The sequence below is a fragment of the Fonsecaea erecta genome, assembly GCF_001651985.1.
Source record: "Fonsecaea erecta strain CBS 125763 chromosome Unknown Scaff1, whole genome shotgun sequence".
In the NCBI taxonomy this organism is placed as follows: Eukaryota; Fungi; Ascomycota; class Eurotiomycetes; order Chaetothyriales; family Herpotrichiellaceae; genus Fonsecaea; species Fonsecaea erecta.
The window spans coordinates 867916-892554 of NW_017387244.1; the positions used below are offsets into that span (position 1 = coordinate 867916).

A 24639-nucleotide genomic window follows, 5' to 3' on the forward strand; every position below is an offset into this window, starting at 1 on the left:
ATGTTCTTCCTGGTCTCAGCCTTCGGTATCTCGTCGCTGAACACTGAGATTCCGGGGTCATATTCGTTTTCTGGCGTGCGCGTTGCGTCGACCACACGAAACGGCGAATCATGCTCGGCCGGCTTTGACCGTTCATACAGCCGAGGAAATGGAGGCTCCACAGACTGGAAGATAGACGACATATCTGCCCAGTGAAGGGCAATTTGTCATCGTAAAACTTGTACCAAAGAACGCCTCGTTCGACACTTCTGCGGCATCTCGCTAGAAATCCTCTGCTCTTCCACGCAGGCTAGTCGATTAGCGTGGAGAATGGATATCTTGTTTGTCAAGACATACAAGATGTGTGCTCCGAGCGAGCACATAAAGTAGTTTCGTTGCCAAATCCGAATGTTAGTCAGAGATTACTTAACCTGTCCTTTGATCCCACAGTGGATGCACGGCGGTAGGAATCAGCCCACCTTCCCCCTTCGCCTTTGCATCAGACACAAATCAAAAGACCTCATACCTCGGTTTCATGAGGACCCAGGTGTAAGTCGATGGCTAGCTCGAATTGATTACCAAACATAACCTCTCGGCGAAGAAGCTCGGACTTCCATTAGGCACCCCTGCGGATACCTTAAAGTCGAGGCCTGTACGCTTTGTTGCCACAGTGCCAATCGGAAATCCACGCCATAGGGCTTCACGCGTTCTTCCCATGTCGCAGGGGGCCGGAAATTGGAACCCGTTGTACCGGCAAGTTGCCTCGATAGTTCAGAGATCATCAGGCCTAGGTCAAAGGATGGTATCTGTGGTTGGCCATGCTATGTCGGTGAACAAACCCTTGTTGCGGATGGTCATGGACAGCTAACCACTGCGTAAAGCACTGAACTGCTTCCAAGACTGGTGGAAACCTGGAGAGAATCGATTTCGAAACCAGAAGAATCACAGAACCGTCCAGAACATGTCGTAGACTTGTATCATTGCCCAAATGGCCGAGCGTCTAGCCGTGGGAGCCAGGTTCTTGCTTTTATAGACCATCCATGCTGCTACTGATCGAACCGTATCTCTTGCCACAGAGATGCATATGTACAAATTTTTCTTGTTTCTGTGGATTTGCCTTTGGCTGCCATCAAGCTCTTCCTTCCAAGATTTAAAACTCGCTGATCGTATCACCTCTGAGCTTCCCGCGCAGATCCCATTTGCCCTATCCGTTCCCGGGATTCAGTCAGTCATCTTGGTGTTATCCTAGAACCCGAGGATATGATGCTGATAGACTCACATCTGTTTTTGCAAACGCATATCCGACCACCGATGGTACGAATATGGCGTACATGAAGGAAATGAAAGCCGTCCGCGGCGTCCAGCGGAAGTATCTCCATCGCTCTTTGTTCAGTTCTGCAGCTTGCAATCAGCTCCTTGTCCCTTGGCTAGCTCATCTCATTCTGAAAGGGCCATAGTCGCATCATAAGGTTCCATCGCGGGCATGTTGGCCTCGACTGCGAGGGTGGGAGACGTACGATTATATTTCTCGAGAGCGGGATCATGGCGGAGAGCTGTTTGAACAACGACGTCAGCTTCCTATTCACAATTCGATCTCGGTGTAAGCTCGAGATATGTACATACGTGTTGGTCCAGCCATGATTGACCACCGCTTGAGCGTAAGATGGTGTTTTGGCGGGTCAAGTTGAGGTGCTTGCGGTGTCAGAGGTTACCAAGGAGGATGGATTGAGGTCAGCTAGAAGTGGCTTTGGTCTCTTGGCATGGCTAGCTGTGGCTGGTGCATGAGCAGTGGCGATGCACAATCTGCTATAGAGCTACATACGGTTCTCCGGAGCATCTACCATGTACGGGAGAACATACCCTCAGCGAAGCGCTGGGGGAATTCCGTAGCCAAGCAATCGAGATCGAGCGGCATGTGGAATGAATATCTGATTGACGTCAAGCCTCTCTACCTCGATTATTCGACTTGCATATCCGACTCGCCGAGTAATGATACGTATTCCCAACCACGTTTTTACATCAGGAATCGGATATCTCTACATCCTTCAGCGGCCGTCAACCCAACTGGTACTTGACTTGCAACCCTCCTGGGGCGATATCTTCTGACGACCATCCATCGCACACTTTGACGAAGTGATAAGCACTTGCTGACACCAAGCGATCCTCGCCCCATCCTGGCGTAGCTAGCCAGGGGCACGAGCCAACAAGGACAGAGCCCTCGCTTACTCTGGCGCAACCCGTTCGGCGTGGCAGTCGCTGGAACGGCAGCGATCTGGCTGCATCGTACCTTGCTGTGAAATGGCTTCCCCTGCGCACGGCGAAACTACGGGGCCCGGACAACCAAAAATCATTCTTCACTGGTGAGCAGAGAGATGTTTCTCCGGAGATGACTTTGCTTGTGCAAATGCCCGTCCTGACATAAGCTAGGCTTGAGGTTTCCCGGGCTCATAGGATCCTGTTTCTCTTCGAGGAACTCGGAGTTCCCTATGAACTCAAAACCTACAAACGGACCAAAGAACGACTCGCACCGCCCGAGTTGAAGGACGTTCACCCCCTAGGTAAATCCCCTGTTGTCACCATTGAAACCCCAGGCTCGACCACACCGATTGTGCTGGCGGAGTCCGCTGCGATTGCGGAGTACTTTTGCGACTATTATGGCAAAGGGACCTCTTTAGTTCCCAGCAGGTACCAAGAAGGCAAAGATGGACAAATTGGAGCGGAAACGGAGTCCTGGCTGCGCTACAGGATGTTCATGCACTATGCTGAGGGCAGCCTCATGCCGTTTATGGTTCTATCGCTCATAGTTGGAAGTGAGTATTTTCAGGTCTCTCGCAGAAGGCACCAGGCGCTCACGAAATCAGCCATCAGGAATGCTCCGGTTCCTTTCTTCATCAAGCCGATCACAAATAGTGTTGCTGGCAAGATCGAATCGTCATATCTCCAACGAAATATGAAGAGCCATTACGACTTTCTTGAAGCACAACTCGCAACATCCCCGGATGGGGGAGACTACCTCTGCGGGAAAGACATCACAGCAGCAGACATTATGCTTTTGTTCCCCCTGGAAGCTGGTCAGACCCGGTCGGGATTCACGCAGAGTCAATATCCCAAGATCTGGGCCTACGTCGAGCGGCTCCATGAAAGAGATGCGTACAAACGTGCAGTTGCAAAGGTTGTGGAAATTGAGGGCGAGTTCAAGACCACCTTGTGAGGGTCCAAATGTGTGGGCAGCATGGAGAGTGTGTCGAGCTGCTATCCTCCGTGAAGCAGGCTCCCTTCACCTACTCGGTCGACCTGGTCTCAGCGGATCGTTGAATTACCACCCGTCGTGTTCTCGCCCCTTTCCTCAGGGGAGCCGTGATGAATTCTTGGGGGTGAAATCAGTAGTAGGACTAGTGCTGGCTCAGTCTGGACCGAATTGGCCCCCAGCAGCAGGTGTTCCTCATCCATTCCTCAACGATGAATTCATTCAGCTCAACCCGCTTAGTGCTAGTATCTCACCTCCCTCGTTCTACGGTCATTTCTAGACCTGGTGACATAGGCAAATGAGGTATTAGTGGCTGGTGGTTGACCTCAGCCGCAATGGCGCTCTAGGTGTAGATCGACCAGTCCTCAACAAAATGGTGAAGCGCCTTCGCTTCAGATCCTTGGGGGCAGAATTTCTTTGCCAGGGCGAGCGTGAGCCAGACGGGATTGGGCCTGATGCCGCCACCTTCGATATTGCCCCCGATGATGCTGACGATCATGACATGAGGTTGGGTTTCCGTGATGCAAATAAATACCTTGGTCTTGCGACACGACAGGCAATACGATGTTGGTGCAATCTCCTGCAGATATAAGAGGACAGATACAGGGCCAGTCTGCACGCCGACCCGCATGACAATCGAGTATTACGATCCAAGTGCCGCGGTGTGTCTCCGTCCATCTACTTATATCGCCGAATAGAAGGAGAGCTGCATATACCAACACGCCCATCCCCGTGCTGGCACGAGGTTGGCTCGGGGCAGTGATATTAATTGGGCGCCTCCTGCACCATTCATTCCTCCTCGAACCATCCAGCCTCGTCTTGGTCGGAAAGCATACTTCGTCTTCAAATTACCCCAAAGTTCTGGACCGTCAAGTTCGGGCACCACCTTCTCCTTCCGACTGCTGAGTTTCTCATTTGGCCAACCCAATCCGGAGCTTGTTGCGCGAAACGCCATTGTGGGACTAGCGACTTCGTTCACCTGGGAGCTCTTCTTTGGATGTTTCTCCTGGACATACGATCTCCCACAAACACGCACCACGCACGTCATTCATCTGTACCGACCCTCGGTTAAGTGAGTGAAGACGGGCCTCCGCGTTCCATACCGTCGCGAGCCCTACCTCGCTTGTCCCACGGTCCCAAGCTAACAACACCGGACTCATCAGATTCACGCTGCTGCTCCCTTCCCGTGGTTTCCAGGGGTGCCGTGTCTGTTGCCTATTGACCTGGCGGGACGGGAGCTGAAGATCAAGGGACAGACGGCCGTTGACTTGCTCGCTTTGTCGCAAGTGTGAGATCTGCCGTGTCCCGTCGTGCAGGGCAGTAGGCATTTGTCCCGACTATCCGTCGCCCTCCGCCTTTCCCAGGGCTCGCTGCTTGGGAAAGCAAATCTCGGAAATCGTCATCGACGGGTAGCAGGAAGCCTAAGGCTGGCATCTGGTGGCTTCTGGCTCAGCTCCAGGCCCCCTTCGGGCTGCCCAGGTCGTTCCTACGAGTAGCTACCCAAGCTGTCCAAGAGAGCCACTCCCCTCCCCGGAGGCAGCTTAAGCGCCCGCCCGGCCGCGGCTAGGTGGAAAGGCCGGAGTGTCGTCTACCCACCCCTATTTCTAGTACGTACTCAGCTCCGTCTGTGCTCCTCCCTCATCACCATAAGCATCATTGTTCATCACCCATTTTCCTGTTTCCCCCGTCCACATCTCACATCTCCGACACTGACTTTCGATGGCGCCGGCTCTTGGTAATCGGCATGCGTCACAAGACTCGTCTCATGGGACTTGTCAGACCGCCGTGGCCAATAGTGCTGCCATCATGCCTATGACTCAGGGCTTACTCATCGTACAGTTCAGCCAAGATCTCGCGCTCCTCGAATTTCAAGCACCGCAAAGAGTCCGCCAGAATCACACCAGGCACACACCAGAGACAAACCAACGCCCGCCAAAGCCTCCTGATCGCTGCCGCCAGCCCTTCTCCAGTGGTTTCCAGTGGTCCCCAGAACCTGCAGACCATCTCGTCATTCCCCGAGCCCTGCTTCCCTATTGCGGAGACCGCCACACGACGCTCAGTCGACGAGGACAGGCCAGAGCAAGAAAAAAGCCAAAAACACAAAAAGCCTTCCGACCCACTGCCCGCCCCGACATAGAGGCAAACGCCCACCCCCCCTCCCTTAGCCGATGGTCCCCCTCGTGGGCGCTCCTAGAGCTGTGGACACCCCCTCCAACCAAGACCAAGGCCTTGTTCTGTTTAGCCGGAAGGCCCCGTGCAGGCGACGTTCGGGGGTAAGACCGTCGGGTTGCTCAAAGGGACTGCTGCCACTGCCACTGCCCTCACGCCCGGGTCGTTGGCTTGCTGGTGCCCAAAGCCCATGCAGTGGGCGTTGGTCCCAAGCGGCAGAGGTAGGAGTTGTGGGCTGATTTTTTTCCCTGAGCGTCCCCCGAGCCTCCAGTTCGGCCTACTCGAAAAGGCGCTCATTTCAATCTGAGTGATGACGGACCCACATCCGACCTTTGCCTTTGATCACAATCATGTCACTCACTCGGATACGACGACGACTGACACCAATCTGATCTCCCCAGCCATCTCGATTTCGCCCATGTCCAATGGTCGTCGTACGGGTGCTCCCAGTACCACCGCTGCCACCGTCACCGGTATTGCCAACGGTCCCGGTCCAGTTTCAGGGCATGGTCCAGGCCCCAAAGCTACTAATCACCCCCGTACCACACCCAGTGTCCGTGCCTACACAACTATCTCTGACCCTGATGCCGAGCCTGCTGACGCCGCTAATCCTTCCCCAGACACGCGACCTGTCTTCCTCTCAGAGGATTTAGAATACCCTACCGTCACTGTACATGATACAGACCCTCAGCACCACCTAGCGGCTGCCTCTACTCATGCACCTCCTGCCGCTAGCTATACCCTAGGCGTCCCAAGCTTTGGCTCACAGCCCTGGGCTGCTCCTTCTGGACCTTTTCTCGATTTCGCGCCTCAACCAATATATGAGCCTACTGGAGAGTTGATCCACGAAAACATTCACACCTTTGACGAGTTCGACGCCCCTTCCTTTTCGAGGTTTCTAATTCCCCCTTCCACTACTCCGAAGAATCCGCCACCACCAACGAGCAACTCGGCCGACGTGGCCACCACTACCAATGGTAATGGTTCGGTGACGGCTTTCATCCCGCCTTTGCTTCCTCGATCTGCTCTGAAACGCAAGTCTAGCTCTGTTGCAACGACCCCGACCGAATCTTCCGGCGACAAGAAAGTCAGGGTGTTACCTGGACCTGGACCCGGACCCGAATCTGCCGTCGCAAATAATCGCTTTGTCACCTTTGAGCGGATGTCAGGCGTCGGTCCAACGTCCCCTGATGAAGGATCTACCTCTTCAGACCTCCCAGCTGGCTCCAGGGCCTTCCCAGGTTTACCTGCTGGCAACCGCAGAACCCGCCAGTCCACCGGCTCGACCCCGAGACCTCCAGTGCTGCCTACGACTTCGTCCCAATCCTCGACCCGGCAGAGAGGGACGCGCACTTCCTCAGGACATCCCCCATCAATCCTCCCTCCTGAGAAGGTCTTCCCCATTCAGATTGGATCAGATCTGTTCAGGCTATCTGGAGCTTCTATATCTTCCGACGGTACGAATTGGGGCAGGCAGCGAACGGGGCGGTTGCGAAGCGAAGACTGACGGTTTAAATAGCTCCGTCCTACTTTACCCAGTTTTTCGAGGAACAAATCCGACAGAATGAGGAATCCGGCGGAGTCAGGACGCTCTATATCGATCGAGATCCTGCAACTTTCCGGGACGTGGCTAGACATTTACAAGGTTCGGTCCCTTCCTGCTTGAGCAGGGACTCTGGCGCTGACGGTTGATCAAGGCTACTACGTCAAACCGGTGGATGGGAGCCACTTTGTGAAGCTGTTTGCGGATGCTCAGTTCTACAGCTGTAGGTCGGTGCAGATTCCCTAGGGTTGATGCTGATTTTCCCCCTAGTACCTCGTCTAATAGATCAGCTGTTCGAGTCGGAAATCTTCATCCAGATCGGAGAACGACATTTCCAAATCCCCAAAGACATCTTTTCAGAACCTGGAAATTCTCCGAACTTCTTCTCTCTCGGATTTGCCGTTTTCTTCTCGACGCCCGGAGAGGTCTTTCCTGGCTTGGACCGTCGAGGACTTCTTCGTCCACCTTCGATAACTCCACCGTACGTCCCAGGTCGATCGGCTGAGATTTTTGCAGAGCTGTTGCATCTTTTACGAGGTTATCCTCTCCATATTAGGAACGAATCACATCGGGCCGAATTACTACGAGATTGCCGCTACTTCCATCTGAGGGGGCTGGAGCAAAAGATTATTGCCCACGAGATCAGCTACAATTCAGAGAGACAAAAACAGGAGATTTGTCTGCGGCTGGAGGACGTCAAGCCTTCGGGGGTGTCCTACACCAGCGACGACTTTCTCGGCGAGAAGTCTTCAACTGGAGGATGGGTTTACTACGCCAGGCCCTTTGTAGACGACACTTCCTACGAAATGGTCGTGGAAATCGGGGGTGAAAGCACCTTACTGGACTTGACAGACATGAGGGCAGATTTCCACGGATTGGCCAAGGCCCGCGTGTCGTCTCTGTTCCAGGTTGTGGCCAACAAGATGAATCTGCCGACGAACGCGCCTCTGGGACTGATGATGTTATCGGGAGGGAGGACGTCACAATCGGCCAGCCCTGGACACACACCTCTGAGCGAAGACCGCGTGAAAGTCCGGTTTGAGCCCGCAACGGACATCATACTGGACGGAGAAAACTTTGAGATCGACTTCGAAAGCTCCATGGGCCAGGTCATGCTCCACGGGCCCTCAACTGCGCCCAGCGAATCGGAGTCCGAATCAGATGTCATGAGTGAGGGAACAACAGTCAACCCTGGTCCTTCCACGGCTGGGGGTCAACAACGTCGCCCTCAAACGCGACAGACACCGGCAGCGGCGCCCTCGCAGACAGCTGCAGGCCGCGGATCCCTACCCGTTCCCCCAATCCAGACGAGCAGACTCAAGGCGCCTTCGGCGAAAAAGAGGAAGAGGCAAAGCAGTCAAGGAGATCTTGGGGAGTGGACCATCCGCACCGGACAGTGGCGACTCCGAGTGCAACCCAACTCCCAAGACTCGATACGAGGAGGATTCGAAATAGTGTTCGTTGGGGTCAAAATCGACGCTTTCTCGAGCGAGCGAGCACGGAACGCCAGACGGGCATTCCTTAACTGATGCCATCGGCACTCCAGCATCGGCACTATTGCTCTGTCTTCCTCCCGCGCTGGATGTTATCCCGGATCTCACCGCCTTCCGCGACTCTTGAGCTGGATGGTATTTTCCGCCACACCGACCTTGGCAAATGCCTTCCTTCGTTGGATCTTACCCGTTTCGGCAATTGCCGCTTGTCGATGGACTGGAACAATATCACATTGATTAACTTCTGCCGCATCAGCTACCTCCGGATGTTCTTTGTCCTATGCGAGACGAATTCGTAAACTTGCTGTCCGGGGATCAGAGCATACGGCAGGCAGGGCATGACTGAGCGGACCTGCCTACAAGCCCAGCAGCCTCATTCGTCTTTGCCTCACCTCACCTCACCTCATCTGACGTTACAACTGCATGACATGACATGGCCTTACGTAACATTGCGGGTCGTGCTTGACCGATCTTCTGCCATATACCTTGTTCTTGGATTGGATGGGTTATCTTCAAACACGGTAGTCTATTTGTTGTCACATTCTATCGGGGGCGATTCAATCGATGAAACACGAAAGCGATACGTCGGGAACCGAAAGGCTACTAATGCGATGAAGCCTCGACCTACCTTGGTCGTTCATATATGCGTTCCACTTCCCTCTTGGCTGTGGTCGACGTGTGCTCCACTGGACCCATACCTCATATTTGGATGCTGGCACATAAAACCGTCCGAGTGAAGTGACATGCTGGATCGGGGTTCGACAGGTCACGGAGATTGCGTCACGCGAAACATATCAGGACAGAGACCATGCGTCCATTGTATACACCACAAATCCCCACAAAAGGCTGAAGAAGAAAGGGTGAGCTTCCCATTACGGGGGCAAATATACCGAACGGACGTTGATCCAATTTGGACCACCAATAGGAAGGGAAGCCCTGATAAACTTGAGGCACTGAGCACCCACGGGGTAATTGCGGGCTGCGGAATTTCGGAGCAGATGCAGAATGTCGAAGCGTTTAGCCACTGGCATGAAATTCAGGGTCACCAAAATAGGGGTCGGGTGTGGGTGTGCCAAACAGAATTGGCACGAAGGTGGCGTTCACAGTGGCAATATTGACCTCGTTGGTGAGAATCTTGCTTATGCGAGAACCTCTCCCACCGTTGGGCTCTGTCGAAACCCGGCACTGCTCGCTTGCGCCAGCGGACTTGCCTACATTCCTATTTGGTACCTTGTTCCAACAGTCCTGCTGTCACACTGGGGACAACTTTTGACTTGTCGCAAGTCTCCAGTGGTGATGGCACGACTTGCCTGTGAGTGATTGGAACCAAGTCTCGACCAAGTGCTCGAGACATGGGGAATCGCCATCCCACACGAACGCTTACGTCTCCTGTCACGCTTCGATATAGCACCATTAACCAGGCTCGGTAAAGGGCGACCGAAGTCGACTCGGGCTCTTGAGGAAACCACGTGGATGACGCCAATTCTTGTTGTATTCTTCCCTATCGCCTGCGAGTCAAGCGGACGGACTAACAGAGACATGAATTCTCACTCCAATCCTACCTTCAAAGCGCCCCATGCCCTGGACCAATACCAAGCATTCGGACGAGCAAATGCCTTGAAGAACATCATGAACCGTGGAGCCGACACCCGAACAATGCTACCTTAAGGTCCGGCATCCAAGCACACCGGCCTTGAAAGCAGAAAGGAGGCTCTCTGCGAACTACCGAAGAGAGTTGGATTCGTCAGCAAGGCAGAGTGACAACGGCGGCAGGCATGTTCTCAGTCCCTCGCGCCATCCATGATTCCCGTGGACACGTTGTCTTCCGATGCAGCCAGCGCTCGAAGCGAGACGCCACCGATCAGAAACGTGCCAGAGGAGTGGACTTTTGAGGAGGATTCACGCCCGCTCTGGGCGCGGCTTCCTCGTCGGACCTGACCTCTACAAGGCAGGACAGCATTTTCTGTTTATGGAATCCTCACCGCCAGGCCCTGCTGGCTACGTACGTTAAACGAGCCGCCCCGTGTTTTTGACTACTGCATAGCACCGCATCGCATCGCATAGCACAGCACAGCATGGCCTTAGCATTAGCATAGCATCGCATTCGCGTCGCAACCCACCTAGGTTTAACCTCCCCTACATCTTATTAATATACACGACGATAATTCCCAAAAGGAGGAAAGCATTGGGGCTTTAAAGTGTTCTATTCTAGATCTGCCGAGCAAATGACATTCTCTGCATATTCTTCCTGAGTGATTGTAGACGAATCCCTCACGAAGTCATCGGGCACGGCAAAAAACTTCGTTAAACTCGCCACCTCCTTCGTTGTCGGTCGGGTCTTGGCCGTCTTCTCCTTTTTGCCCTCCTGAGAGCGACAGCTAGTAATGTGCTACTCGTAGATACGAACTAAAAGACACGGCCGATCGCCAGACTATCCCATTTCTGGGGGTTTGGGCCTGAACGTCCCCCCTGACTTGTCGGAGGGGTAAGAACTCTCTCACGGCGTCGGGGACTGGGGATGCCGACACAGACCTACTGCGTCGCGACAGTTACATTGCAGTGACTAACACTTGAGGCCCGGGCCTTTTGTGAAGGAAGTCGAGGTTTGCCTGGCGCGGACAGAATATTACCGCTTCGAGCAGTTGGACGGGAGCTTTTCTCCCTTCCTCGCATTATCACTCATTGCACGCTAGATCCTTCAAATTGCCGTGGTCTTGTGAGAGAGGCTCAGACGGCATCGCCGGTCGACCTGAGAGAAGTTAACCCCAGCGTCTTCGAGAGGACCGCGCGGTACAATACTGCCTCCGGAGCCCGCTCAATCATGTCTTGAAGGGCGGAAGAAGAGGGAAACGCTGACAAAGGAAGGATTGCTTCCCAGAGCTGTAAGTGGATGGGTGGAGCCCAGCTCCAGGCTGAGTGGGAACCCAAGCAAGCTGAGGTCATGTTGAGGTGGTTTGCGATGAGGCTGTACATAGAAGTTTGGTGGAAGAGTGACACATGGCTATTTCGTAACAGCATTCTTCTGCCCCTCGCTTAATTGAGCGGATATGCAAGGGTCGTTGTCGGGAATGGTGTCGCGCGGTACCCGCCTGTCGATCATTTAGTGTAAACGAAGACAGCCTCCCATTCTGGAAACCACATTCCGGCTTGCAGCGAATATAGACAAGTGCTTGTCCTCGTGGCGTGATGTTCTCGTTGGACCGCCGGAGGCTGCTTTTCATGTGGTAGCCGAGCTTGGATGGTCAAGTGATAATCGAGGTGAGTGGCTCCAACGGCCTCCGTAACTCTGGTATTATTCATCAGGCGTCGCCCGATAGGCTTTAGTTTTGGTTGCTTTAGTCGCGACTTGGGGGGTGACATGCGGAGTGGTGATTACGCAAGATCCGCTAAGAGAAGACGCAGAAGAGCTTGACGAAGAAGCAGGTCCTCGGGCCCGTGTTCCACTGCAAGTCACCTTCGCCAACTTGGGTGGCTCGGTGTAGACACAGATCGGAATTGGACAGCAAAAGGGCCGTGTGTGCCCGACCGAATCGGTCGTGGGAGGGATGATTGAAGCAACTAATCATGCTGTAATCAACTCAGCCTTCTCCTTGTCGATGAACCATACTGGACTGGGTGATATCAGTGCGGAGCTGCTCGTGTCGCTGATAGCCACGGCATAGCGAGTAGACCGGCTCCAGCATAATCGGGGGATACCGCAAGAAGCTTTAGAGCTCTAAAAGGCTGGATAGTCAGCCGTGCTTGTGCAGCAGATGAGGTAATGGACCACGGGACGACATTTCGTGGGACAATTGCCCAAAGCTCTCAACTCCCTCGCCCGAGAGAGTTGACATGACTCGGACTATGTCTTCTAGCGTCGTGCGACTCTCGCCTGGACGCTTTTTTCTCAGATGAATATTGCCAGCCCCATAATAATAATTCCATGATTATTAGTGGAGTACACCCGGCAAGTGGTTCGGGCCCTCCTTTGCTTCCAACTCCTTTTATTCACACCTCGCACTCTTCGGGCTGCAGGGCGACGGCTGGCTGTCCCAGCAATCACCTGAAGGGCTGTGGAGGGAGGTTGCAGAGGTTGCAGCTCTATAGTCTCCAATCGTGAAAGATCGTTCGGGTCTCTTTTGGTCGGGTTGTGGGCTCCAATGGGAATCGGCATCTTCGCTTCCTCTTCAGGAAATGCGTAACCCCTCAGAATTCAGCCTTCCTCAGTGAAGGGACCTTGGTGGTGGAATTCTTGCTTGCGGATGGCGTCCAACAATGTTTCGAGCCTGCGATCACGGCATCTCATAGCATCAGGATGGTCTCTGAATCCGACGGGAGGTAATTTGTGTCTGGGCATGTCAAGACCTGGTCACAGTGATGCGGGACGCCCGCGTCAACGGCCCACGAAGACCTAGCTGTGGAGGGGACCACATGGTGGAGGATTGTGGGAGCTGCGGATGATACGAGATGAGAGTCGGAGGGTGGTGGCAGGGAGGATTCGGGGCCTGCTGACGCACGAAAGCCTTAATCTGACTTTGTTTGTTTCGGCCTGGATGAAGGTGAGAAGCGTAGGTGTGGTGTCAAGAACGGTTGAGGTGAGATGATTCATGATCTTTGACCCGTCCAAGATGTCTCACGATTCTTGCCCACCTCCTGTGTGCGTTGATCTCCTCTTTCTGGGCGTATTGTCTGTTCAGGCAATACTGATGCCCTAGCAGGAAGTACGAGCGCCGGCCACGGGTGGAGCAGGAGGAAAACGCAGGGAAAGACGCAGGAATTGGCTTTGGCTGAACCAACGACGGCCGGTTTCAGTGGACGCTTAACCTTCATCTAGAGCGGGTTTTTGTTGCTTGCGATAGGGATCCACGACCTGGATCAGGGTGAATTGAGTGGAGAGAGGGGTAGGATGGTGGCAGACATAGCTGCTCGACGAAGAACATTGAGCTGGATAATGTCAATACATGGGTACCAAGCCACGTCGCAGGTAGTTAACACTCCAGAAACATCCGGGGTGTTTTAGTTTGACATGCCACCCAGGCTCTTTTCTCCTGTCTCTCCAGGAGGCGACGACAGCGGACTTCAACTCGAGATCGTTCTTCCCTATCCATTTGGCAAGATGTGTGCCTAATTACCTTGAAACTCAGCAATTGATCTTGAAGAGCCTAGACAGACCACTGCTTCTGGATCGCATGCACCTGCATCCCTGGACTAAATACATCAGTTGGCACTTCTGCAAGCATCATGCCGAATGCACCTTCCCCACTGAAGATGCAGTGATTAAGAACTCTACTGGTGAGGGAGAAAGTGCTGCTTGGCAATAGGATAATACGACTGTCGCCAGATGTTCCAATCTCTAATAGACGGAGACCATCGCTTCTCTGCACAACAGGTGAGCGGTAAACAATGACCTGCCACGATATAAAAAGTCATACAAGAGTGCAATATCTGTTACACAGGTCATTTGAGGACATTGTGCCCCTTATTTCATGCTAAGCTGGGGGACCTCCTAGTCCCCAATAACTACCAAACAGGACGAAACTCGGCTGCGACGATGAGGACGATGTCTGAGACAGTGAGAATGGCTTCTCAAGGACAACCAGGTTGTAGACACCAATTGCACTAAATTCAACGCCTTCGCTTCGAATTGATCTGCATATCCCCATGCCAGAAATGAGGACGCTCGGGCTCAGGGTCCGCGCCCCGGGGTACGAGGAAATAAGAAAGTATCCGTTGCCAGACATGGAAGGTGACAAGAGAATGTCGCTGGCAACAAGCTCAACGAGGGCCAGCAAATTCCAAAAAACAAAAACAAAAACAAAACGAAAAAAAAGCCTCATGAACAGAAGGCAAAAAGGAAAAAAAGGAAGTCGGCTTCGCTGACTTCTCCGAGTAATTCTGTTGTTGATTAAAAATCCGCGAAATGAAAAGGAGGCAGAACGGTACTATGTAAGACCGAAGGCTGGGAAGACCACGATTTCTGAGACCGGTACAGGTCAATCCAATGGGCGCTCTGGCGCAAAGCTTCCTGCCCGAGATTTGTGATTCAGAAAGCTGGGAAGTATCCTCGTTGAGAGCTCGTTAGGTTTCGCGTTTTCAATTCATGGCTGTCTTTCTGTGATATCGCCATTAGACTTAGCGTCTGGGGACGATGGTAATCGTAGTTCTGCGGGCTTTGGACCTTCACGTAGCTTATGACTATCCGTACAATCTGTCCGGGAGTTGCCAGGGCTCAGGAGATTGTGCTCCATATCTCGTGAGGCCGGTCTCACAACAGCTGGTCCTTTGTCAGGGCTATCATTGTTGGGTCGAAAGTCGTCCAAAGTCGAAGTCGTGTGGTTGCACAAATGAGGACGTCTTGTGGCAGCCACTCGGCACAGTGACCCGTAAAAGCCAGGGTCAGGAAACATCTCCTGCTGCCACTCAGGACATTCTCGCGGGATAATCTGCAGCCCCCGAACGGAAGAGCTGGGCCTCCAGTTGAAGCTTCTCCTCAGCCAGGTTGCAGACATAGCTTCAAGGGACCGATGGGACGCACGAGTCGTATACGGGCCAGTCAGATTCATGCTTGCCTCTTGAAATAACTTGGAGGTGGAAAGTCCGAAGTCGAGAGAGAAATTGGCTCATGGGGCTGCCCAGGGCCTGCTCTGATGCAAGCTCAACTCAGCCGGATCGGTGTCACTGTGTGGATATCGGAAACAGAACAGCGAGCACAGGCTGCTGAGGTAGTCAAGGCCTACGGGCCTTCGGAGAAGTCATGCCTGCTTTCCGAGGGCCGTTTTTCTTTGGTGTCGTTATAGTTAGGTCTTCCCCGACGATCGTTGGTTTTACGTTAAGTCGATTACCAGATCTGGTTTGGATAAAAGGTGACCAATATCTTGCTAATCAGCCCAGCATGTCGTCGATGACGATCGAGATTATCGGCAATTGTAATAGCCCTCGCTCAGGGGCTCCGCAGGCCTGGCAGCCCACCAGAGGCGCCTCGGGGCACAGGCAACCACGAGCAGGCTGACTGAGGATACCATTTGCGGAGAGACACTGAACCATCTGGCCACCGCCTGAAAGTGACCGTCGTGGCGGTCACTGGTGGCTTCGAATGGCCTCGCGTCCTGCTACCTAGTTTGCAAACGCAGTCAAGCTCAAGGTCTGGAGGCCGCCAACAGTTGCTGGCCAGAGGGTTGCAGTTCAACTACAACATCGTACATGACGGCTTCCGCGTGACTGATACCAACGTGGCAGGCCTACCGTTCGCGGCATGGAGCTTCATCCAGCTTTCAAAGTGTCTGAAAGCCTCGTTGATGGTTGCCCGTTGTGGATAAAAGCTCGACACTCATACGGCCCGCATCCCGAACTTGGGCGAGCAGCCACCTGCGACGTGACTCAGCCAGGATTAAACGAAGACAAAGTAAAAGGTTCCAGCTTGACATCAGATGCAGAGACGAAACCAAGTCGCCATGGGGACACTCGTTGCCTACAGCATCATGTTCCAGTCTAGGAGATTCAGTTGCATGCTTCGTCGCTTGTCGCACAGATCGAAGCTGATCTCTCTACAGAGATGTCGTGTTCCTGGAAGCCGTTCTTTTCGTTTCGAGACATGGCGCACACACACACAGACTGATCTTGTACGGGCACAATGCTAACAGATTTGTAGTCATGCTGACTGGAGCAAACCTCGAGCCATGCCTTACTGATCCTCGCCTGCCGCACACGAGAGAAATCCGCGTTTGGAATGCAAGATACACTATTCTCGAGGCTCGAAGGAGGTGGTTTAAAGATTTGAGAAGACATTCTTGGCGGTTGATACATATTTGTTGAGGAACAGCTGCAGCAACTTGTGCAGATGTCTGGTGTCAGGTTCCAGGCGTTGTATCCGCTTTGACCAACGGCTTCAGTATCAGGTCAGGGCGAAAATGTCAGGTGGAGAGATCAGCCACGAGCACTGCTTGCCTTTCAAAACTTATCTCGACCATAGCAACTGACGTCGGAGGTGAAGAAGCCAAACGTCGGTATACACCATGGGTGCCCTGCTGCATCGTCCCAACTTGAGAAGGCTCCATGCCAACAGCAATGCCAGCCAAGGTCTCGTTGATTTTGTTTCTGTTGGGCGAAGCTAAGTCGGTCTGACTCCCCACAATCATACGACGTTGTGGACAGAGAACAGACCCTGTTGGACTTGGCAAAGGCCATCAATAAAAGAAAGTGAGCCTGCGGGTGACTACGGCCTTGCGCTGGAGGACGTTAATTTCGTGCAATCGTTGGGCCAATTCTCATGTTTATCGGCAGATCTGGTCCAGGTTCCCATTTGTCGGCCAGAGGAGTTAACCAGAAGTATGTATAGGAAAGAGACTTGTGCTCACGGATGTTGCCACAGGTCGACCAATTCATCCATGGTTACTTGCCCAGCACTTCTTTCTCTAGTTGCTGCAGAGCCGCCTCGTATTTCTTTCTGAGGTCTATTCCCTCCACGCTCAGATTGAGCTTGGAAATCTTGGTCTTCCTATGAATCGAAACTGCGCCAATGCCCGTTCCCGACACTGCGTGCTTGACTTTGCCTCCGATCTCACGCCAAAACCAAGCTGCTTCCCTGTGTTCCACGAACGTCCATGCATGGCCAACTCTGCCAGCCCGAGCAGTTCGGCCGACACGATGCACGTATGTCAAAGGGCTGTTTGGGACATCGTAGGAGATGACATGCTCAAGACCAGGTACATCCAGGCCACGAGAGGCGCGGTCTGTGGCGATCAAGACTGATATCTTTGACTTGCGGAAAGAAGCCAAGGCCCGGCGTGACGAGGCAGACGAGGCAGTGCTGCGCGTCAGGGTCGAGATTCGAGGAGCTAAAAGAGGTTCGATGATACATAACAATCGAGAGAGTCTGGTTGCTGAAGCGGTCGAGCGAGTAAAAATCAAAGCTCGCGGTACCTTTGTCATGCTTTGACTCTCTGAGGCATTCTTCACGTCAAGACTGGAAGCCGTCAAACCTCCACGCGTGTCTGATTCAGGGTCCATATCCGCGTCCCGCTCATCTTCTGAAGACGTCGGAGCTTCTGAGCTGGATTCTGATGACGAAGTGGGGTTTGATTCCACGCTTGCTTGTGGTGAAGAACGCCCAGCACTATCGTCCATGTTTAACAGCTTTTGAGACAGTCCGATATGATTGTAAAGAAGCTGCAGGAGATATAATGGCTTTTCAGCGCCATTGGTGACAGGAATAACGGCTTCGTTGAGGGTCTCAGGTAGATAGACAGGTTCACTGTCTTTTTCCGCGAGCTTTTCAAGCCGTTCAGGCGCAGTGCCCTCTCTGATTGTCCCGGTCCTTTCTTGGTTGTCACCCAGCACGACCAGCCGTGGATTCCACAACCCCAGAGCATTGAGCTTAGATAAGTCACGGGTCATGGTCGCAGAAAGCAAGACCTTGGTGACATTTCGTCTCGGGATTGTCATCCTCATGTGGCGGAGAATCTGATCCCTTCTTGAGGTTGCAGCCCGTGACTGCAGGGCTGGCTTGACCACGGCAATCCATTCCTGATAGCTTTCATTGAGCAACCTGTCTGCTTCGTCGACCACGAGCCACTTCACGTCGTCGAAAGTGAAACCCAAAGTAGACTTGAGGTGGTCGACTAATCGACCGGGTGTCGTAATGAGTACGTCCACCTTGGATTTATACCGTGTGACATAGCCCACCGACTCCATCGGATCCGTATCTTTCACACTGTGAGCCAGCCTTAATAGCGAAAAATTGGTCCAGTCGATGGGACTCTGTTGCCATTGTTCGTATTCCTCTGGATCGTAGATCTTTTCTTCCTTCACAAGCAGATCTTGCTCTTCGGCGAGAGATTTGCTTCCCACAGCGGTTGCAAACTTGAGAGACGTCCCTGCTGCACAAGTGTCGCACAGATCACGCACCTGCTTTACAAGCTCTCGTGTTGGGACAACGATAACAGCTCGGAGCTTTGTACCTGGGATGTCCTTCAAATCGGCCACAATGGGTAGAACATATGAGAGAGTTTTACCGGAGCCAGTCGCAGCTGATACGCAAAGGTCACCCGGATGATGATTAGGTCCATTGAGCAACAAAGGCAGTACTGATCCTTGTATCGGCAGAGCATGTCGCAGTCCTTGTCTTTTCAAATTGTCTAACAAGAGCTCCTGAAGTCCGAGTGACTCGAAAGATGAGGTCGAATTCAAAGAAACGATCAAAGGATCCTCTTGCCAGCGTGGAAGGATAGAATAGCTTGGTTTCTCTGATACTACCTCTACCTGCTTTGGTTGAGGTAAGGGTTCAAGACCGTGGAGCTCTGCGGGCGATTCGTCTGATGTTGTACTGGCCTTGGTTTCTATCTGGTCTTGCTGTCTTGACTTTTCATATTTCGTGAGCAATGCAGTGTGCTTCTGTGCATGTGCTGCGGCATCTGCATTCTCTTCTTTTTCTTCCCTTGTTTTCTTTCGCTTCTCTTTCTTTCTCTTTCTCAAGCTGTCTTGGGCTTGTTGGTTTCCATCTTCCAGTTCAGGACTGTCATGTTGCAGGTCATCCGAGGCCTTGGGTCTAACCGTAGTTGAGGTGGTCTCTGATCCTACAGCCTCTATCACGCGATATTTGTCCAAAACTGCCCTCCCTGTCACAGTCGGAGGGCTTTTGACGGCTACAGCGGCTTTCTTTGGGGCTGATAGATGAGGGGTTTCAACAGGATCATCTGGGGTCCTTGAAGTTTTGGGCTTCTTGCCTCTCTTCTCGTGGATCGCTGCATCTTGTTCTCTCTTGCGTTTGTCCCCATGGACCACAGGTTCCTCGGCGGTGTTTGCGGTGCCGTCAGTTCTTGTCGTTGAGGGCACGTAGCGTGCGTAGAAGCCAGACATGTGATACGGCGATTGAGAATAGAAAGGATGTGACCTAAGGACAATAAGAGGATCTATTCCCCGTGGTGTGGACTCGAGCCTTTACAGTCAACTTGGAGGTCGTTGAAAAAAGTCTCGCGATTTGCCGGCAGAATTTCCTCACCGCCTTCGGACTCGTTAATGCCCGATTCCCCCTTTTTTCCCCTTCATTGCTGACAACCTGCTCACAGCAACTGATACGACAGATTCATACCAGGCACGCCATCGTTGTCATTGATGGCCCCGATAGTTGAGTGTGGTATATCCTTCTCGATGCTCCAACGACATCAGACAAACAGTGCCAGCCCACTATGCCTTACAACATTGCAATGGTCAGCGACTTCTTCTTCCCCCAGCCAGGTGGAGTGGAAAGCCATATATATCAGCTGTCTACCAAGTTGATCGATCGTGGACACAAGGTGGTGGTCATCACACATGCGTACGAGGGACGCACAGGTATCCACTACCTGACAAATGGATTGAAAGTCTACCACGTTCCGTTTCTGATCATTTACCGGGAGACCACCATGCCTACGGTCTTTTCGTTCTTTCCCATCTTCCGCAATATCATTATCAGGGAGGAGATCCAGATTGTCCACGGTCATGGAAGCTTGAGCAGCTTTTGCCACGAGGCTATTCTGCATGCTCGAACAATGGGTCTACGCACCGTCTTTACTGATCACTCACTGTTCGGGTTTGCAGACGCTGCGTCCATATTGACGAACAAGCTACTCAAGTTCGCTCTGAGTGATGTCGACCACGTGATCTGTGTGAGCCATACATGCAAAGAAAATACTGTTCTTCGAGCGTCTCTTGACCCGTTGATGGTTTCGGTGATACCGAATGCTGTGGTCGCTGAGAACTTTCAACCGAAGTCATACGTCCCCAAGTCCAACACCGACACCGGGTATATGAGGCCCAAGCCGCTTCCGCAGCGCCTTGGTCCTGGAGACACAATTGTGATCGTGGTCATTTCCCGACTCTTCTACAACAAGGGAACTGACCTTCTGATTGCAGCCATCCCACGAATCCTCGCAGCACATCCCAATGTCCGCTTCATTATCGCCGGCTCAGGGCCGAAAGCCATCGATCTGGAGCAGATGCTCGAACGGCGCATGCTTCAGGATAAAGTCGAGCTGCTTGGACCCGTCCGCCATGAGGAAGTCCGCGACGTCATGGTCAAGGGGCATATCTACTTACATCCGAGCTTGACCGAAGCTTTTGGGACTGTCATCGTCGAAGCCGCGAGTTGTGGATTGTACGTGGTCTGCACTAGAGTTGGAGGTATCCCTGAGGTGCTTCCCGCGCACATGACAACCTTTGCCAAACCTGAAGAGGACGACTTGGTCCTGGCGACTGGTAAAGCTATTGCTGCTTTGCGATCGGGCAAGGTGAAAACGGAACGATTCCACGATCAGGTCAAGATGATGTATTCTTGGACCGACGTCGCGCAAAGGACGGAACGGGTGTATGACGGGATCACCGGTGCAATTACTGAACAAGAGTTTTACGGCCAACATGCAAATGGCCCCTGGAGCGCCTCCCGTGTCCGAGGATATGCACTGATTGACCGGTTGAAACGATATTACGGATGCGGCATATGGGCTGGGAAGCTATTCTGTCTCTGCGTCATCATCGACTATCTCATATTCCTGTTCTTGGAGATCTGGGCCCCTCGATCGCGTATCGACATTGCACGATCTTGGCCACGAAAGCCATTCATCAACGATAAGAACAAGCCGGTGGAGAACGGCACATATCGTCGACGAGGCACAGATGTTATGGATCAACGGAATGGAAGTCTTGTCATGCGATGAAATGACGAGCAAAGACGGCCCTCAACCTCGGGTCGGGAATTGCCCCGTGCTGCTGTACCCCACTAGCAATGGCGATATTTGGGAGCTTCGCAACAGTGCGTCTCCGCCGAGTAATGAATTTTCTCTGAAGTCCACTGTCCGGAGCAGATGGGCAGACTTGTTCAGAAAGAAGGCTGCCCACCAATAAGGACTGCCCTTCAACATGACTTGGCCAGCCTTGCCAAATCGCGCCGCTTATTTGGCCATCAAGAATGGGAAACGTCGAAATGCTCTGTCGCTTGCCGTCTTGCGAGATTTGCGCGACCAGCTGCACTCGTACAATAAGTCACCAATTGATGGCCGCATAAGGATACTTCCCCCCTTCAAACCGGAGATCCTCGAGGAATTAGAAGTGGCCGCAAAGGACGGGAATTCCGAGGCAGCAAAAGAACACGGATGGCTTCTCGACATCGAAAAGTGGCAAGAGCATCGACAAGGACTACCCAATGTCATCGTATTACGCACTGAGGGACCTGTGTTTTCATCGGGCCACGACTTGGGCGAACTACGAAGATTGAGCCACGAGGAAGTAAAGGAGACATTCGCCCTCTGCGCCGAAGTCATGTCCTTGATCAGGCGGTCTCCCGCCCCCGTGATTGGGGTCATCCAGGGCCTGGCGACTGCCGCTGGGGCCCAGCTTGCTCTGACGACGGATCTCCCGCTGGCGTGTGCTTCCACTCAATTCCGCCTGCCCGGAGCATCGTTGGGGCTGCCTTGCACTTCTCCGTCCACTGCCGTTGCACGCAGACTGGGGCATGCCCTCACATACCGGATGCTAGCTTTAGCCGAGCCAGTTCGGGCCGATCAGCTCCCAGGAAGGGCAGTTGAGGTGCTTCCAGATGGGGCAGCTCTGGAAATGCGGGTTGCCCAAATAGTCAGCCAGTTATCCGAGAAAACTGCTGCCCAGCCACAGGCGTTGGGCAAATGGGGATATTGGACACAACTGGGACTGTACGGGACTAACTCTGCCTCTGGAGGTGATGGTTATGAAGATGCTGTGGCATGGACAGGCAGGCTCATGGCTCTCCATGCGAGATCCGCCGATGCCAGGGAAGGTGTCAATGCCTTTTTTGAGAAGAGGCCGCCCGTGTGGAAGCTTTAAATAAGTCTCGACGACCCCTGGGTGACCCGGTGGTCGTCTGCAGCAGCATCGTCTGCGATGCTTCTGGGGAAGTGTCACCAGCCAAGTTTGCTAGCTGCAGAGGAGGGTTCATTGCTACCACAGTCCCCCCGACAGCGGTGACGGGTTGGCGTATTCTCTCAAGATCGATTTGAAGTGATTACGAACGGCGGAATCTTCAACAGTGGTGACAGCACGAGGTTCGAGACCTCGCGTAAAAGCTGCATCCTTAAATAGTGTGTATAGCTAGGCCTCATGTCTAGTGAGCCCCCACGGGTTGCTGCGAACCTAGCGAAACCTGCCGCGCTTTAGGGGTTCCAGGCGCGATGATGACATCCCATTGGGGCGGCAAGCCCCCGTGACCCCCTCACCCACAGGCGGCGTGACAGCCTCTCCAGGCTCCAGGCTCTTGGCTCACCAGGCCAACCTACCGCGGGTCAGAACTCCTCCCCGTTTCTCCCGTTGGAATGAACCGATAGCGCCCCTCCTCCTCCACCACCATCATCACCAAAGAAGAGGGAAAAAGACAGAAGTGTAATTCATCCACATTTCCTATCACCCCCAGGACAATGCCAGAATCCTCAAGGGGACGAGATTTTCAATGGCTCATGGCGAGCCTCACCAGGTTGACACTGTCATCGTCGGTAAGTGCGTGCTGGCTTGCACGAGTCTTCAATTCTCCCACACAGATAAGAGGGGCAACAAGACTGACCACGGACTCTCCGGCAGGAAACGGCCCTTCCGCCTTGATTCTCTCCTACATGCTCCATGGACACATTCCCTACTATGATACATCCAGTCCACATCCTGATGCCATCCTCCATGGGAAGCTGCTCGGGTTGGAACACGATCTCCTTGATGTCGATGTCGACTACTTGACGGACCATTTTGCGGGTTCGCGGTTTTCCTACTCAACACAAGCCTTGCCCATCAACGTCTTGCTCGACACATTAGTGAGGCCCTTGGGGGAAACGGACGACGCGGAGAAAAAGACATGTGTCAGGTGGGCATACGAGCCTTCGCGCGCAGTCTCTCATATGGTCATTGGACAGACTCACAGTACGGGTGGCCAGTGGGTAGATAACCCTGTCCGTGCCAGTTGGGACATTGGAACCCTCAGTTATGCCGGAATGATCTCCCTTCCAGGCTACGGGTTTGATAAACACTACCAAAGACGAAATGGCTGTCCCATGCCCGTCTATCTCAGGCCATCCCGACACGCTGTGGCCGACTATCTCGCCGAATATCCTTACCAGGTGGGTATCGCCGACTCGATCCATAACGGGGAGCATGTCGGGGGCGTTTCTCGTCGAGGAGATGGGTTCTATATCGCGTCGCATAATCTCCGGTGCAGCCATCTCGTCCTGGCGTCTGGCATTTTCAGCGAGCTCATCCAACCACGCCCTCTCCTCCGTCCACTCATCGAAATTCTTGCCAAACAGCCGGGACCGTCTCCGCACCCCCTTCTTGTCATTGGCTCCGGCTTCAGCGCTGCTGATGTGATTATTTCGAGCCCGCCAGACCAAAAGATCATTCACATATACAAGTGGGCACCGTCGACCTCACCCTCTCCCTTGCGTGCGTGCCACCAGCAAGCTTATCCGGAATATGCAGGTGTGTACCGGCGGATGAAACTTGCCGCCAATACTTCCTCCAAGCCCAAGGACAGACGCCCGAGATATCGTCGCGTCATGTCTGAATTCGATTCGATTCGCGACTGGAACGCGACATACGAGGGATTGCCGAATACTGAAGTTGTCGGTGTTCAAGTCACTGGTGACGGACTCGCCGCGACTGTCACCTTTCAAAACGCCAGCAAGAGCGAACCGCCCTTTCAGCGCCTCGTGAGTGGTCTGGAATACGTGGTCGGAAGACGAGGCTCGCTCGGTTATCTCTCACCAACCCTTCTTCGGGAAGTAATGCCCAAGGAAGGGGACGGGATACGCAATGCAAGTGCTGGTCTCATATCAGCTCAGACACTGCGGGAGAAAGCGAATGAAGACCTCGAAGTTGCGCCGCGTGTTTTCATCACCGGCAGTCTGACTGGGGACTCGTTGATTCGCTTTGCGTACGGGGGATGTGCCTACGCTGCAGGGAAGATAATGCGGGACGAATCCAACAGAGGCAAGGTCAGGGATGAGTTGACCAAGCTGAGGAGCAACGGGGCGGTCAAGGTTTGTTTCAGTCAGTACCAGACGCCGACCTCGTCGCCCAGGATTCCCGCCATGAACGGTCTGGATGGGCATGAGTCGAGTCCTGTGAGCTTAGCGGAAAGGACTACGACGTCGTTGGACCGACGCACAGAATGAAGACGCCTCGGCCAAGAACAGATGTGCTAGTCCTGGTATATTTCGCTTCCATCGTACATAGAATATAGACGG

The 24639-nt window shown here is 53.3% G+C and overlaps 7 protein-coding genes across 7 annotated transcripts; 5 read left to right on the forward strand and 2 right to left on the reverse strand.

Annotated features, from left to right (window-relative positions):
- Positions 1-1129: 1129 nt before the first annotated feature.
- Positions 1130-1618, reverse strand: AYL99_00296 (hypothetical protein; the record flags this gene model as incomplete). The annotated part of the gene is made up of 4 exons (XM_018831812.1): positions 1130-1183; positions 1259-1374; positions 1497-1532; positions 1603-1618. The coding sequence occupies 4 exons, from the start codon at positions 1616-1618 to the stop codon at positions 1130-1132; spliced, it is 222 nt and encodes a 73-aa protein (XP_018697691.1).
- A 659-nt stretch (positions 1619-2277) lies between these two features.
- AYL99_00297 (hypothetical protein) lies at positions 2278-3190 on the forward strand (the record flags this gene model as incomplete). The annotated part of the gene is made up of 2 exons (XM_018831813.1): positions 2278-2339; positions 2407-3190. 2 exons carry the CDS (start codon positions 2278-2280, stop codon positions 3188-3190), a joined length of 846 nt encoding a protein of 281 aa, XP_018697692.1.
- A 2515-nt stretch (positions 3191-5705) lies between these two features.
- AYL99_00298 (hypothetical protein) lies at positions 5706-8467 on the forward strand (the record flags this gene model as incomplete). Its single annotated transcript, XM_018831814.1, has 4 exons — positions 5706-6852; positions 6915-7040; positions 7093-7161; positions 7209-8467. 4 exons carry the CDS (start codon positions 5706-5708, stop codon positions 8465-8467), a joined length of 2601 nt encoding a protein of 866 aa, XP_018697693.1.
- Positions 8468-16798: 8331 nt separating this feature from the next.
- On the reverse strand, positions 16799-19264 carry AYL99_00299 (hypothetical protein; the record flags this gene model as incomplete). The annotated part of the gene is made up of 1 exon (XM_018831815.1): positions 16799-19264. The coding sequence occupies one exon, from the start codon at positions 19262-19264 to the stop codon at positions 16799-16801; it is 2466 nt and encodes an 821-aa protein (XP_018697694.1).
- A 329-nt stretch (positions 19265-19593) lies between these two features.
- Positions 19594-21099, forward strand: AYL99_00300 (hypothetical protein; the record flags this gene model as incomplete). Its single annotated transcript, XM_018831816.1, has 1 exon — positions 19594-21099. One exon carries the CDS (start codon positions 19594-19596, stop codon positions 21097-21099), a length of 1506 nt encoding a protein of 501 aa, XP_018697695.1.
- A 202-nt stretch (positions 21100-21301) lies between these two features.
- Positions 21302-22240, forward strand: AYL99_00301 (hypothetical protein; the record flags this gene model as incomplete). The annotated part of the gene is made up of 1 exon (XM_018831817.1): positions 21302-22240. The coding sequence occupies one exon, from the start codon at positions 21302-21304 to the stop codon at positions 22238-22240; it is 939 nt and encodes a 312-aa protein (XP_018697696.1).
- Positions 22241-22859: 619 nt separating this feature from the next.
- On the forward strand, positions 22860-24567 carry AYL99_00302 (hypothetical protein; the record flags this gene model as incomplete). The annotated part of the gene is made up of 2 exons (XM_018831818.1): positions 22860-22902; positions 22988-24567. The coding sequence occupies 2 exons, from the start codon at positions 22860-22862 to the stop codon at positions 24565-24567; spliced, it is 1623 nt and encodes a 540-aa protein (XP_018697697.1).
- Positions 24568-24639: the final 72 nt, after the last annotated feature.